The sequence below is a fragment of the Oryctolagus cuniculus genome, chromosome 5 (genome assembly GCF_964237555.1).
Source record: "Oryctolagus cuniculus chromosome 5, mOryCun1.1, whole genome shotgun sequence".
Taxonomy (NCBI): domain Eukaryota; kingdom Metazoa; phylum Chordata; class Mammalia; order Lagomorpha; family Leporidae; genus Oryctolagus; species Oryctolagus cuniculus.
In genome coordinates, this window is record NC_091436.1 from 94,759,631 (window position 1) to 94,773,844 (window position 14,214).

General features: G+C 37.2%; 1 protein-coding gene across 1 annotated transcript in view; it reads right to left on the reverse strand.

Moving 5' to 3' along the window:
* MEI4 (meiotic double-stranded break formation protein 4) overlaps nucleotides 1-14,214 on the reverse strand; it is a 255,080-nt gene that overhangs the window by 82,439 nt on the left and 158,427 nt on the right. Inside the window, exon 4 of the mRNA XM_051854544.2 lies at nucleotides 11,774-11,905. Coding sequence (XP_051710504.1) covers nucleotides 11,774-11,905 — 132 coding nt within the window. The remainder of the gene's footprint in view (nucleotides 1-11,773; nucleotides 11,906-14,214) is intronic.

Below are 14,214 nucleotides of genomic sequence, written 5' to 3' on the forward strand. Positions count from 1 at the left end.
CATTCAACCCAGCCATCCCACTCCTTGGAATTTACCCAAAGGAAATTATATTGGCAAACAAGCTGTCTGCACCTCAATGTTTATTGCAGCTCAATTCACAGTAGATAATACATGGAATCAACCCAAATGCCCTTCAATAGAAGACTGGGTACAGAAATTATGGGACATGTACTCTATAGAATACTATAAAGCAGCTAAAAATGAAATACAGTCATTTGCAACAAAATGGAGGAATCTGGAAAACATCATGCTGAGTGAAATAAGCCAGTCCCAAAGGGACAAATATCATATGTTCTCCCTGATTAACAACAACTAACAGAGCACCAAAAAGGAAATCTGTTGAAGTGAAATGGACATGGACAATATGAGAAACAATAACTTGATCAGCCTTGTCCTGACTATCAAGGAACAACTTAATACTTTATCCATTTTAGTATTGTTTTTGTATTTAATACTATTGGTTGAACTCTTTACTAACACACAATTATTCTTAGGTGTTTAAATTTAACCGAAAAGTGATCTCTGTTAAATATAAGATTAGCAATAAGAGAAGGAGGAGATATACAATTTGCACATGCTCAATCAGAGTTGCCTGAAACGGTAGAGTTAGAAACATGTCTGGGGATTCCAATTGAATTGCATCAAGGTGGCATGAACCAATGCCATCTGACTAGTCCAAGTGATCAGTTTCAGTTCATAACTGATCATAATGATAGGTCTAAGAGTCAAAGGGATCACATAAACAAGTCTAGTGTATGCTAATACTAACTGATAGAATTAAAAAGGAGAGAAAGATCCAACATGGGAATCAGGATACACAGCAGTCTCATAGAATGGCAGATGTCCTAATCAGCACTCTGGTCTCAGAATCAGCCATTAAGGCATTCACATTTGGATTTTATTTCAGGCATGGAAAGCCAAGACACTGTGGCCAAAAAAAAAAAAAAAAAAAAAAAAAAAAAAAGACCTAAATGAAAGATCTCTGTGAGTGAGATCCCAGTAGAAAGAATGGGCCATCAAAGAAGGAGGTACCTTTCTCTGAAGGGAGGAGAGCACTTCCACTTTGACTATGAGCTTGTCTAAATAAGATCGAAGTCAGCGAACTCAAAAGGCATCCATAGCCTTGGCAACTCATGACAAGAGCCTAGGGTGACTATTGATGTCATAAATAAAAGATTTTCAATTGTTGAATCAACAAGAGGAGTCACTGTGCACTTGCTCCTCATGCAGGATCTCTGTCCTTAATATGTTTTACTATGTGAATTAACGGCATAACTAGTACTCAAACAGTACTTTACACTTTGTGTTTCTGTGTGGGTGCAAACTGTTGAAATCTTTACTTAGTATATACTAAGTTGATTTTCTGTATATAAAGATAACTGAAAATGAATCTTGATATGAATGGGATGGGAGAGGGAGCAGGATATGGTACGGTTGTGGGTGGGAGGGAGGTTGTGGGTGGATAAGCCACAGTAATCCAAAAACTGTGCTTTGGGAATTTATATGTATTAAATAAAAGCTAAAAAAAAAAAGCCTTCCATAGCCTTGGCTGCTCATGTCTAGATCCTTGGGTGGTCACTGCCATAAAAAAATAAGAGTGTTAACTGTTAAAATAACAACAAGAGTCACTCTGCACTTATTCCACATGTTGGACCTCTGTCCTTAATAAGGTGTACTATGATAATTAATGGTAAAAGTTCTTTTCAAACTATACTGTATACTTTGTGTGTCTGCGTGGGTACCAACAGTTGAATTTTCTCCTTAGTATAGAGTTGGACTTTTGATAAAAGTTAATTAAAAATGAAACTTAATGAAGAATCGAATGGACGAGGAAATCAGAGGTAGGATAGGAGTGAGAGTGGGAGGCTGGGAATGGGGGGAAGAACCCCTATATTCCTAAAAGCTGTACATATGAAAATTGTATTCATTAAATAAAAAGCTTCTAAAAATAACAAATAAAATAAAATAAAAAATGATAGAGTATTGATTTATTCAATTGAAATCCATGCTAGAAATCCATGCTGGTCAAGATTTTCAAAAATTGTTATTCTTAGCAGCATACAAACAATTTCTTTAGGATTCCACTGCACTCATGAACACAGCTAAAGAAAACGAAGTCAGGATCAGGGGAAACACACGAAGCTTTCCAAAAATCTATTTCAAGGTAACGGTAGAATAGTACAAAAGATATGGTAAAACTGACACAGTTATATACTATCTACTTTAATTTCAGTGTTAGACAGCAAGTGAGAATGTACATATTCACTGCAGAAGATAAATTAATATATGATGGTTTCAGTGAAATGCAAAGAACTATGGTGATTAGTCAGCAGTAGACAATAATTCATAATTTATCTTACAGACTCTGGAGTCATACTTCCTGGGTTCAATGATCTGGTGTTGTGATTTCTAGGGATATGGGCAGGCCATTTAAATGCTCTGATCCCAATAGCACTACTTTTTATAGTGGGAGTATATACATCAATAGTGTTGCTAGAAGAAGTAAATGACTAATATAAAGTAAAAATTAAAATAAGTAGATTATCTAGCTTGAAAGTTTATGAAATATTTGGAATAGTGTTTGACACATAGGCTGTTCAATAAATACTTTATGAGACTAACATTGAATTTTTCATGAATCATTGTCAAAGAACTCTTCTCTGCCTAATGTACAAATACATTAAAATTAAATCAAATTCATATGCGGTACACTATGATATATAGCATATTTTGAATTATTAATTTAGTGAATGTTTAGAAAAATTTACATCATTAAAAACTAAACCAGTTCTTCAGATAGTTATTAGTAACATTTTAGGATGCATTTTATAAACAAAGACTAAATACTTATAGGGAGACAAAAACAGTATAAAAGCAATTTGAAAAATTGTCTATTTAAGTTCAAACATACAATAGATTTCAAAACTAATTTAATTCAGGTATAATCTTTTTTATTAACTTTTATTTAGTAGATATAAATTTCCAAAGTACAATTTATGGATTACAATGGCTTTTTCCCCCCTATAACTTCCCACCCACCCTCAACCCTCCCATTTCCCACTCCTTCACCCATTCCATTCACATCAAGATTCATTTTCGATTATCTTTATATACAGAAGATCAATTTAGTATATATTAAGTAAAGATTTCAACAGTTTGCCCCCACACAGAACACAAATTGCCAAATACTGTTTGAGCACTAGTCATATCATTAATTCACATTGAACTACACATTAAGGACGGCGATCCTACATGGGGAGTAAGTGCACAGTGACTCCTGTTGTTGACTTGACAAGTTGACACTCTTGTTTAAGGCATCAGCAATCTCCCCAGGCACTAGTCATGAGTTGCCAAGGCTCAGGTATAATCTACATACAGATTTTAAGCACATATTTTGATTTATTTTGACAACCACATGTACTCATGTACCACATCTCAGTCTCTCTTTCCTCTCTTCTTCCCCAAGTTAAGAACTGTTAGTTCTTTTATCATTATTAGTTCTGCATGTCTGAGGGCTTCATAGAAACAGAATCAATTGTACAATATATGTGTTTTGGTTTTGGCTTATTTTGTTCAGCACAGAGTTTGTTAAGATTCATCCTTGATGTTTTATTACTGGTTCAATATTTCCAATGGATTAATATCCCAATGTGTATATTTATGATGACTTGCTTATTGATTCTTCTGCCAGAGGAAATATGGATTCTTTTAATACAAATATTATTAAAATTAAAGATTAATATTCATATATAATCTTTTACATCAACATAATTGTTCAACTGATTGGCCATAAGATACATGTATAATTAACGTTCAGAGAAATTGCTTACCAGATTCACATTCCCACCAGCAATTTATCAGATTAGATTGATCCACAACCCAACCAAAATTTAGTATTGTTAGTCCTCTTAATTTTAGACATTCTGGTAATTATATACAATGCTTTCTCCATATTTTCCCTGTGTGTTATTAATGGCCCTACTCGACATTCATAGATCTTTTTTGAAAGGTCCATTCAAATATTTTGTGCATTTTATATTAAGCATTTGATCCATCTTTTCCAATTGAAGTACTTTAAAACTTTTCTAAAATCAGTTGGCCACAGGTCTTGGATCTGTATTTCAGGATTGTCTATTTGACAGCTTTTTGGTAAGCTCTCTGGGATTTTCTGTTCCTGATCATTTTTCTCTAAACAATGATATTTTTACTTCTGTCTTTCCAAAAGTACAGCAGCCATGGTGACAGATTATATCCCTGCTTTGGTCCTGCATCTTAGGGGAAATTCAGTTTCAGTACTGGGTAAATATCTACAGATATTTCTTAAAAAAAAAAAAGATTTACTTGTTTATTTATTTATTTGAAGGACAGAATGAGAGACAGAGAGAAAGAGCAAGAGAGGTTTTCTATTTGCTGGTTTACTTCCTAATTGTCCACAACAGCTGAGACTGAAAGCCAGGGTGAATCCAGGATCCAGGAACTCCATCCATGTGGATGACAGGGACTCAAGTACTTGAGCCTTCATCAACTGCTTTCCAGGCACATCAGCAAGGAGCTGGATCAGAAGTGGAGGAGTCAGCACTTGAACTAGCACCCCAATATAGGATGCGGGTGTCTCAAGGAGTGGGTTAACCCACTGCACCACAACACCAGCCCCTACATGTTATTTATTTTTAATTTTTTAAAAAGATTTATTTATTTATTTGAAAGGCATCAAAGAGATAAGGAGAAAGACACAGAAAAAGAGATGTCTTCCATCTGCTGAATCACACCCCAGATTCCTCTGACAGCCTGGACAGTGCCAGGTGAAAACCAGGAACTCCATCCAGGTCTCTTACTTGAATGGCAGGCACCCACAAACTGGAGTCAGCATCCACTGTCTGCCCAGGTTCATTAGCAGGGAACTGAATGAGAAGCAGACCAGCTAGGACATGAACCAGTGCTCAGATATGGGATGCTGGCATCGTGGGAAGTGGATTAAACCTCTGAGCCACAATGCTCTATACATTTTTCTTAGATATCCTTCACTATTTTGAGAAAATTTTCTTCTTTTCCTATTTTTGACATACACACACACACACACACATATATGTGTATATATATATATGTATATATATATATAGAGAGAGAGAGACAGGCAGAGTGGACAGTGAGAGAGAGAGACAGGGATAAAAGTCTTCCTTTACCATTGGTTCACCCTCCAATGGCTGCTGCGGCAAGCGCACCGCACAGATCCGAAGACAGGAGACAAGTGCTTCTCCTGGTCTCCCATGTGGGTGCAGGGCCCAAGGACCTGGGCCATCCTCCACTGCCTTCCCGGGCCACAGCAGAGAGCTGGACTGGAAGAGGAGCAACCGGGACAGAATCCGGTGCCCCGACCGGAACGAGAACCCGGGGTGCAGGCGCCGCAGGTGGAGGATTAGCCTGGTGAACCGCAGCGCCGGCCGGCATATATATATTTTAAAACTCATGAACAAGTAGTGAATTTTGCCCCTCTGCATATTCTAACATTTGGGATTCTGTTATAAATCTGTTAATATGCTGAACCATAGTGATCATTTTATGAATGTGAAAACAATGTTGCATCACTTGAATAAATCCCACTTGATAATCACGCATTATTCTTTTTTATAAATTGTCAAGTTCATTTCCTAAAGTTTAACAAAGATTCTCACTCAATGTTCAAGAGAAGTACTGATCCGAGATTTTTTTGAAATTTTTTGTTTCATTATAATTTATTTGGTTTTGATGCTGGAATAATATTGCTCTCATAAAATGAGTGAGGAAACACTCCCTACTCCTCTAACTTCTAAAGATTGTGTAAAGTAGTAGCATTTCTTCTGTAAAAGTATGAGATAATGCATTTGGCCATGGAATTTTCTTTATGGAATAGTTTGTAAACATAAATACAATTTATTTAATCAACATAATGTAATTTAGCTTTTGTATTTCTCTTTTTCACTTTTATTTAATAAATATAAATTTCCAAAGTACAGTTTATGGATTACAGTGGCTTTTTCCCCTCCACCGTAACCCTCCCCTCTCCCACTCCCCTCTCCCCTTCCATTCACATCAAGATGCATTTTCAATGATCTTTATATACAGGAGATCAATTTAGTATATATTAAGAAGAGATTTCAACAGTTTGCACCCGCACAGAAACACAAAGTGTAAAATACTGTTTGAGTACTAGCTATAGCATTAATTCACATAGAACAACATATTGAGGACAGAGATCCTACATGAGGAGTAAGTGCACAGTGACTCCTGTTGTTGACTTAACAAATTGACACTTTTTTTTTTTTTTTGACAGGCAGAGTGGACAGTGAGAGAGAGAGACAGAGACAAACGTCTTCCTTTTGCCATTGGTTCACCCTCTAATGGCCGCTGCGGTCGGCGCGGCCAGCGCACTGCACTGATCCGAAGCCCAGAGCCAGGTGCCTCTCTTTGTCTCCCATGTGGGTGCAGGGCCCAAGGACTTGGGCCACCCTCCAATGCACTCCCGGGCCACAGCAGAGAGCTGGCCTGGAAGAGGGATAACTGGGACAGAATCCGGCGCCCTGACTGGGACTAGATCCCAGGGTGCCAGAGCCGCAGGCGGAGGGTAAGCCTATTGAGCCACGGCACTGGCCACAAATTGACACTCATGTTTATGATGTCAGTAACCTCCCTAGGCTCTTGTCATGAGTTGCCAAGGCTATGAAAGTCTTTTGAGTTTGCCGACTCTGATCTTATTTAGATAAGGTCATAGTCAAAGTGGAAGTTCTCTCCTCCCTTCAGAGAAAGGTACTTCCTTCTTTGATGGTCTATACTTTCCACTGGGATCTCACTCACAGAGACCTTTCATTTAGGGTTTTTTTTTTTTTTTTCCAGAGTGTCCTGGCTTTCCATGCCTATGATATTCTCATGAGCACTTCAGCCAGACGTGAATGCCTTAATGCTAATCCTTAGGCCAGAGTGCAGTTTAGGACATCTGCAATTCTACGAGTCTGCTGTGTACCCACTTCCCATGTTGGATTGTTCTCTGCTTTTTAATCCTATTAGTTAGTATTAGCAGACACTAGTCTTGTTCATGTGATCCCTTTGACTCTTAGTTCTATCAGTGTGATCAATTGTGAACTTTAATTGATCACTTGGACTAGTGAGATGGCATTGGTACATGCCACCTTGATGGGATTCAATTGGAATCCCCAGGCATGTTTCTAATGCCACCATTTGGGGCAAGTCAGCTTGAGCTTGTCCCAAATTGTACAACTCCTCCCTCTCTTATTCCTACTCTTATATTTAACAGGGATCACTTTTCAGTGAAATTTAAACACCTAAGAATAATTGTGTGTTTATTACAGGTTTCAACCAATAGTATTAAGTAGAACAAAAAATACTAAAGGACGTAAAGTATTAACTTGTACATCAACAGTCAGGACAAGGGCTGATCAAGTCATTGTTTCTCATAGTGTCCCTTTCACTTCAACAGTTTTACTTTTATGTGCACAGTTAGTTGTCACTGAACAGGAAGAACATATGATATTTGTCCCTTTGGGACTGGCTTATTTCACTCAGCATGATGTTTTCCAGATTCCTCCATTTTGTTGCAAATGACTGGATTTCATTGTTTTTGACTGCTGTATAGTATTCTATAGAGTACATGTCCCATAATTTCTGTACCCAGTCTTCTATTGATGGGCATTTGGGTTGATTCCATGTATTATCTACTGTGAATTGAGCTGCAATAAACATTGAGGTGCAGACAGCTCTTTTATTTGCCAATTTTATTTCCTTTGGGTAAATTCCAAGGAGTGGGATGGCTGGGTTGTATGGTAGGGTTATATTCAGGTTTCTGAGGAATCTCCAGACTGAATTCTACAGTGGCTTTACCAGTTTGCATTCCCACCAACAGTGGGTTAGTGTACCTTTTTCCCCACATCCTGTCCAGCATCTATTGTTGGTAGATTTCTGAATGTGAGCCATTCTAACCGGGGTGAGGTGAAACCTCATTGTGGTTTTGATTTGCATTTCCCTGATGGCTAGGGATCCTGAATATTTTTTCATGTGTCTGTTGGCCATTTGGATTTCCTCTTTTGAAAAATGTCTTTTGAGGTCCTTGGCCCATATCTTAAGTGGGTTGTTTGTTTTGATGTTGTGGAGTTTCTTGATCTCTTTGTAGATTCTGGTTATTAATCCTTTATCACTTGAATAGTTTGCAAATATTTTTTCCCATTCTGTTGGTTGTCTCTTCACCTTCCTGACTGTTTCTTTTGCAGTACAGAAATTTCTCAATTTGATGCAATCCCAGTTGTTAATTTTGGTTTTGACCGCCTGTGCTTCTGGAATCTCTTCCAAGAAGTCTTTGCCAGTGCCTATATCTTTCAGGGTCTCTGCAATGCTCTCTAATAATTTGATGGTGTCAGGTCGTAAATTAGGTCTTTAATTCATGTTGAGTGGATTTTTGTGTAAGTAGAAAGGTAGGGGTCTTGCTTCATGCTTCAGCTCTTGGAAATCCAGTTTTCCCAGCACCATGTACTGAATAGACTGTCCTTACTTACTTCAGGGATTGGTTTTGGATCTTGATCAAATATAAGTTGGCTGTAGAAGTTTGCATTGAATTCTGGTGTTTCTATTCTGTTCCATTGATCGAGTCTTGGCTGCTCCACTTCTGATCCAGCTCTCTGCTATGGCCTGGGAAAGCAGTAGATGATGGCCCAAGTCCTTGGGCACCTGCACCCTCATTGGAGAACCAGAAAAAGCTTCTGGCTCTCGGCTTCAGATCGGCTCAGCCCAGCCATTGCAGCCATATGGGTAGCTAACCAGAAAATGGAAGACCTCTCACTTTCTCTTTGCCTCTGCCTCTCTTTAACTCTGCCTTTCAAATAAATGATAAATAAATCTTAAAAATAAAAAGCAAGAGCCTGAAATAGGAGTTTGGGCCTAACCTAGCCTACAACAGTTATACTTCCTGACAAGACTGTTTTTCTGAACCCTGAGACTATAGTAGCAACTTCTTGATTCAGCAGGTAGTTTCCCAGCCTTGATGGCAAAGACAGCAACTCCATTCATAGTCTAATTCTGCCATATGACTATGGGAGACATTCAGAAAAGTACAGCCTGGAGTCTCATTCTTCAATCCTCCCAAAGCTCTCTAGGAATGCATTTCTGCTTAAATTGGTTATAGTGGATTCTACTGTCTACTATTAGCTTTTTTTGTCTTTAAATAGCACTAAATCTTAAAGTTATTAAAAGAATTAGGCCGGCGCCGTGGCTCAATAGGTTAATCCTCCACCTTGCGGCGCCGGCACACCGGGTTCTAGTCCTGGTCAGGGCGCCGGATTCTGTCCCGGTTGCCCCTCTTCCAGGCCAGCTCTCTGCTATGGCCAGGGAGTGCAGTGGAGGATGGCCCAGGTGCTTGGGCCCTGCACCCCATGGGAGACCAGGAAAAGCACCTGGATCCTGGCTCCTGCCATCGGATCAGCGCGGTGCGCCGGCTGCAGTGGCGGCCATTGGAGGGTGAACCAACGGCAAAGGAAGACCTTTCTCTCTCTGTCTCTCTCTCTCACTGTCCACTCTGCCTGTCAAAAAAAAAAAAAAAAAAAAAAAAAAAAAAAAAAAAAAAAAAGAATTGATTGGGACAATTCAAACAAAGCACTTAACATATATGGATGTTAAAAACTAGTTGATGTTAATGTTGTCATTATTCTTATTTTTCTTAGTATTTAATGGTAATAACAGTCAAAACATCTAGGTTTGAAATATGGGATGAGTATATGTTCTTTCTGCAATCTTGGTCATGCAGCTCTATCAGTCTAAAATCTTATTTCAATATTTATAAACTAGGTAAAAAGTATACTTCATAGAGTTATTTTTTTTAACTTTTATTTAATGAATATAAATTTCCAAAGTACGACTTATGGATTACAATGGCTTCCCCCCCATACTGTCCCTCCCACCACAACCCTCCCCTTTCCCACTCCCTCTCCCCTTCCATTCACATCAAGATTCATTTTCGATTATCTTAATATACAGAAGATCAGCTTAGTATACATTAAGTAAGGATTTCAACAGTTTGCTCCCACACAGAAACATAAAGTGAAAAATAATATGATTTTTTTTAAATGATGATGAAATCAGATCAGACCTATTGTCATGTTTAATCCCAGTGAGAGTCAAGTTGGGAATTGATAATTTCTTTTTTTTTTTTTTTTTTTTTTTTACAGAAGATCAGTTTAGTATGCATTAAGTAAAGATTTCAACAGTTTGCACCCCCATAGAAACACAAAGTGAAATATATTGTTATTTTAAAAACTAAATGACAAGATATAAACAAAATTTGCTTTTCTATACTTAGTCTCCAAAAAATAATACAATTCAATCAAACTCATTTCTCAAATCACTTTCTGTTGTTAAATGTCAAGACTTCACATTGTTTCCTCAAAATCATTGGTACAACTCTTGTTACACATCATGCAATCCTTCTACATTCTGTAATCTTATGCTGGTTCAATTCAAATCCAATTTTCAAGTTGTTCCTTTTCCACTAAGTCTTTTCAGGAATATGCAACCTACCATAATCAGTTTCTTATCTTGGGTCTCCTACAAGCAGCACCACAAATTTTAACACTTTGTTCTTTTTCAATTAGTCAGTGTGCTTATATATATCTCATAAGATTAGTGACAACAACTTTAAATACATATGTGTGTGTGTGTGTGTGTGTGTGTCTCAAATTTCTTAAGGGAGATTAGCATTCAGTAATCACTTGAATATTCAATGACTAGATGATATATAAGGGGTCTTCAAGTTCACGGAAAATACATATTATGAGGAAACGATGCATGGTTTAAATTTTTTTGCTCTAAAATAAGCATATCTTTTAATTCCATTTTCTAAGAACTTTTTGAAGGACTCTATTGAATTCAATTTAAACTATACAGTAATTTTAGAATATGTCATTAAATGTAAAAAACTTACATGTAAGTATCCAATTAAAAGATATGTAAAATTACAACATATATATATATGTGTGTGTATATATATATACACATATATATTGCTATTACATTTCTTTCTCTTTACTAAGACACTTCTACCTACCTGTCTCTGATTTCCTTTAAAGGTGTTTTTAATTATATCACAGAGGTGGTTAGACTATTAAATGAAAACTAAGGAAACACATGTAATGAGCCAATGTCAACCTTAAAATATGGGAGGGTCTTATAATCCCTCTGTACAGGTTTCAGCACTGATAAGCTCATATAAGAATTTGCATAGCAGGACTGAAAACATTGGTTTTCAACCTTGGTTGCATACTGGAATCCCATGGAAGGTTTTAACAATACCAGTGCCTGCACTGCAAACCCAGAGACCTCATTTATTTGATGAGGATATGGCTTCCTCGTGAGCAATTGCAGACAAAGTCCACTGGTTAGAGGCTATTTTCCATTTAGTATTCTCTCTAGTTCATTCTTCTTTCACTTCTTTGCTTTGGAAACATGCTGCCTTCCTAAAGAGATTTAAGATCATTTATCTAAACACTCCTTTGCTGTCACCAATGGCACATATATAGAAGTAAGGATGATAAAATGGTTTGATTTTAAAAACTATTTCCTGAAAGTATCTTCCATATTCTCAGTAGTAGGTAATAACAACATTCACATACATTAGAAATAAGGTAATAAGTAAAATACCAGCCTGGTAAGAAGAAGAGAAAAAGAAAGACAAAGGAAAGGAAAGAAAAACCTATAGCTATATTATCTATAAATGAGAGTCAGTTTCAGCTTCTATTACCTGATTAATGGCTCCAAGGTCATCAGCAAAGTTGTTTACTTCTGATAGAAGCAGAGATATAATAGATTTTCTCAACACACTGCATCTTCCTAGGGTTACCAGACTCTGTGAGACATAATGCTGCATCTGAAACTAAAGATAACAACCAGTAAGTCTCTACTTTCTATCAAGTCAAGCCAAAATATATTTAATGGGCAAAATGGGCATAGTCTAAGACTTTACTATGGAACTAAATGCTGTGAGGAATAGGAAAAGTGTCAACATAACTCTGGGCCAGTTTCAAGCAAAGTTGTTACAGAGACAACTTACAATAGACGCAGTATGATTTTCTACAGCACTTAAACTTCGAAGTATGTGGGGAGATACAAAAATAGAAGCTTTATCTGAAGTATTGAAGTATAACACTTTGGATAAGAGGAGTGTATATATGGCCTAGTGGTTTAGCTGCTGCTAAACCTGATCCTGATTCCATGCACCCTGGTAGGCAACAGTTGATGGCTCGAGTACTAGCATCCCTGCCATTCACATGTTAGACCCAGATTGAGTCCTGGGTTCCTGGGTTAGGCCTGGCCTAGCTACAGTTGTTTCAGTAATTTCGGGAGTGAACCAGCACATGGGAATTCTGTCTCTCTTTCTCACTCTTATTTACTTTCTTATAAGGATTACATATTTTATATGCTAAATTATGCATGAACGAATTAGATAACAAAACAGGATAAGCACTTAACATATAGATAGATAGACAGATGATAGGATAAATAGAAATAAAAGATTGAGGATTAGTTTGAAGACGATTTTGAGGGGAGTTGTTGGTACTCTCTGAATACCACTACCACCACAATGGAGACAGACAGATGGAAGGATTTTTTTATTTGCCACAAGCTATGGGAGAGGAGCTTTAGTGTAATGACAAAAAAATGTGTGATACTGAGAATTTTCATGAGGGGGCAACAGAAATCTTCACTGTTAAATAAATTTAAAAGGAGACTGAAACAGAATGAACCATATCCCACAGTTACTAAGTAAGAGAGTAACCATTTGATTATTACTCACATTTATAAGTTTATAACTCAGCTGAAATTTCCTGACTCTACCCTCTAACATACATGGTACAATGGAAGTTTCAAGGGGGATCTCAAAACACAGAAGTAGTCATATACTTTGTCATTGCTCTATATTTGCTTAAAATCATACTGAAGAAGCATTGCTTTCAATAATAAATAAATAATGTCATGTGAAACTGAGATGCCAGAACTGTCCTTCAGGATGAACACTTACATGTAGATAATCTTAAATTCATATTTTAATCATAAACATTTATTTAAATTTAATGATACTGACAGTTCAAGAGAAATGTCTCATAAATTTGGACATGCAGAAAAATTCTAATAGCATTTTAAATCAATGTGTCAACATAATGGTAAAAACGGATCAAATGTCATAGATATGTATTTATCATTATTTCTTAATAATGTTACTGGCTGGGATACACATCCTTTGTAACTCTCCTATATCACTTAGTAGATTTCAGATTTTTACAATACTTTCACGTTTATAAATGGTAAGAAAGTGCTTTCTTTTTAAAGAAGATTTTGTTTATTTTATTTGAGAGTTAGAGTTACAGATAGTGAGAGGGAGAGACAGAGAAAAAGGTCTTTCTTCCGTTGGTTCACTCTCCAAATGGCCACAATGACTAGAGCTGCGCTGATCTAAAGCCAGGAGCCAGGTGCTTCTTCCTGGTCTCCCACGTGGGTGCAGAGGCCCAAGGACTTGGGCCATCTAAGACTTGCTGCTGCTTTCTCAGGCCACAGCAGAGAGCTGGACTGGGAGTGGACCAGCCGGGACTCGAACCAGCACCCATAGGGGATGCCAGTACTGCAGGCGGAAGATTAACCTACTGTGCCAGAGCGCCGGCCCAAGAGAGTGCTTTCTTACCTAAGCTCAAGTTTGGGTGTCTTACTGATGCCTTAACTGTGTACATACCTCATTTCTCAATATTTAATTCCTTAGGAGATAACTTGAAATAAAGAAAAAGCTCACAGCAAAATAAAAAGACTTTAGAAAATGGGAATAAAATGATGATAGTAACGATGGGGTTAGATTTGCAGAGCCCAACATTCTATGAGTCAAATCTCAACTCCTGTACTTATTTGTTTAACCAGCAACTTAACCTTTTAAATCTCAGCTTCTGTATCTGCACAACAGTAATTTGATAGTACCCGCTTCATAGAGTGGTTATACATGCTAAGTTAGACAGCTAAAAATGCTTAATAGTACCAGACACCTAGTAAGTGCTCAATAAGTGAAACATTATCATAATTTGGGGAGACAACATAGCAAACACTTAGGTTATATGATATAAATTTAATATAATGCCCTAAAAAGATAAATGCCATAAATAAAATACATTTTTCTTGAGTTGCTAAAATTCTATTAGAGAA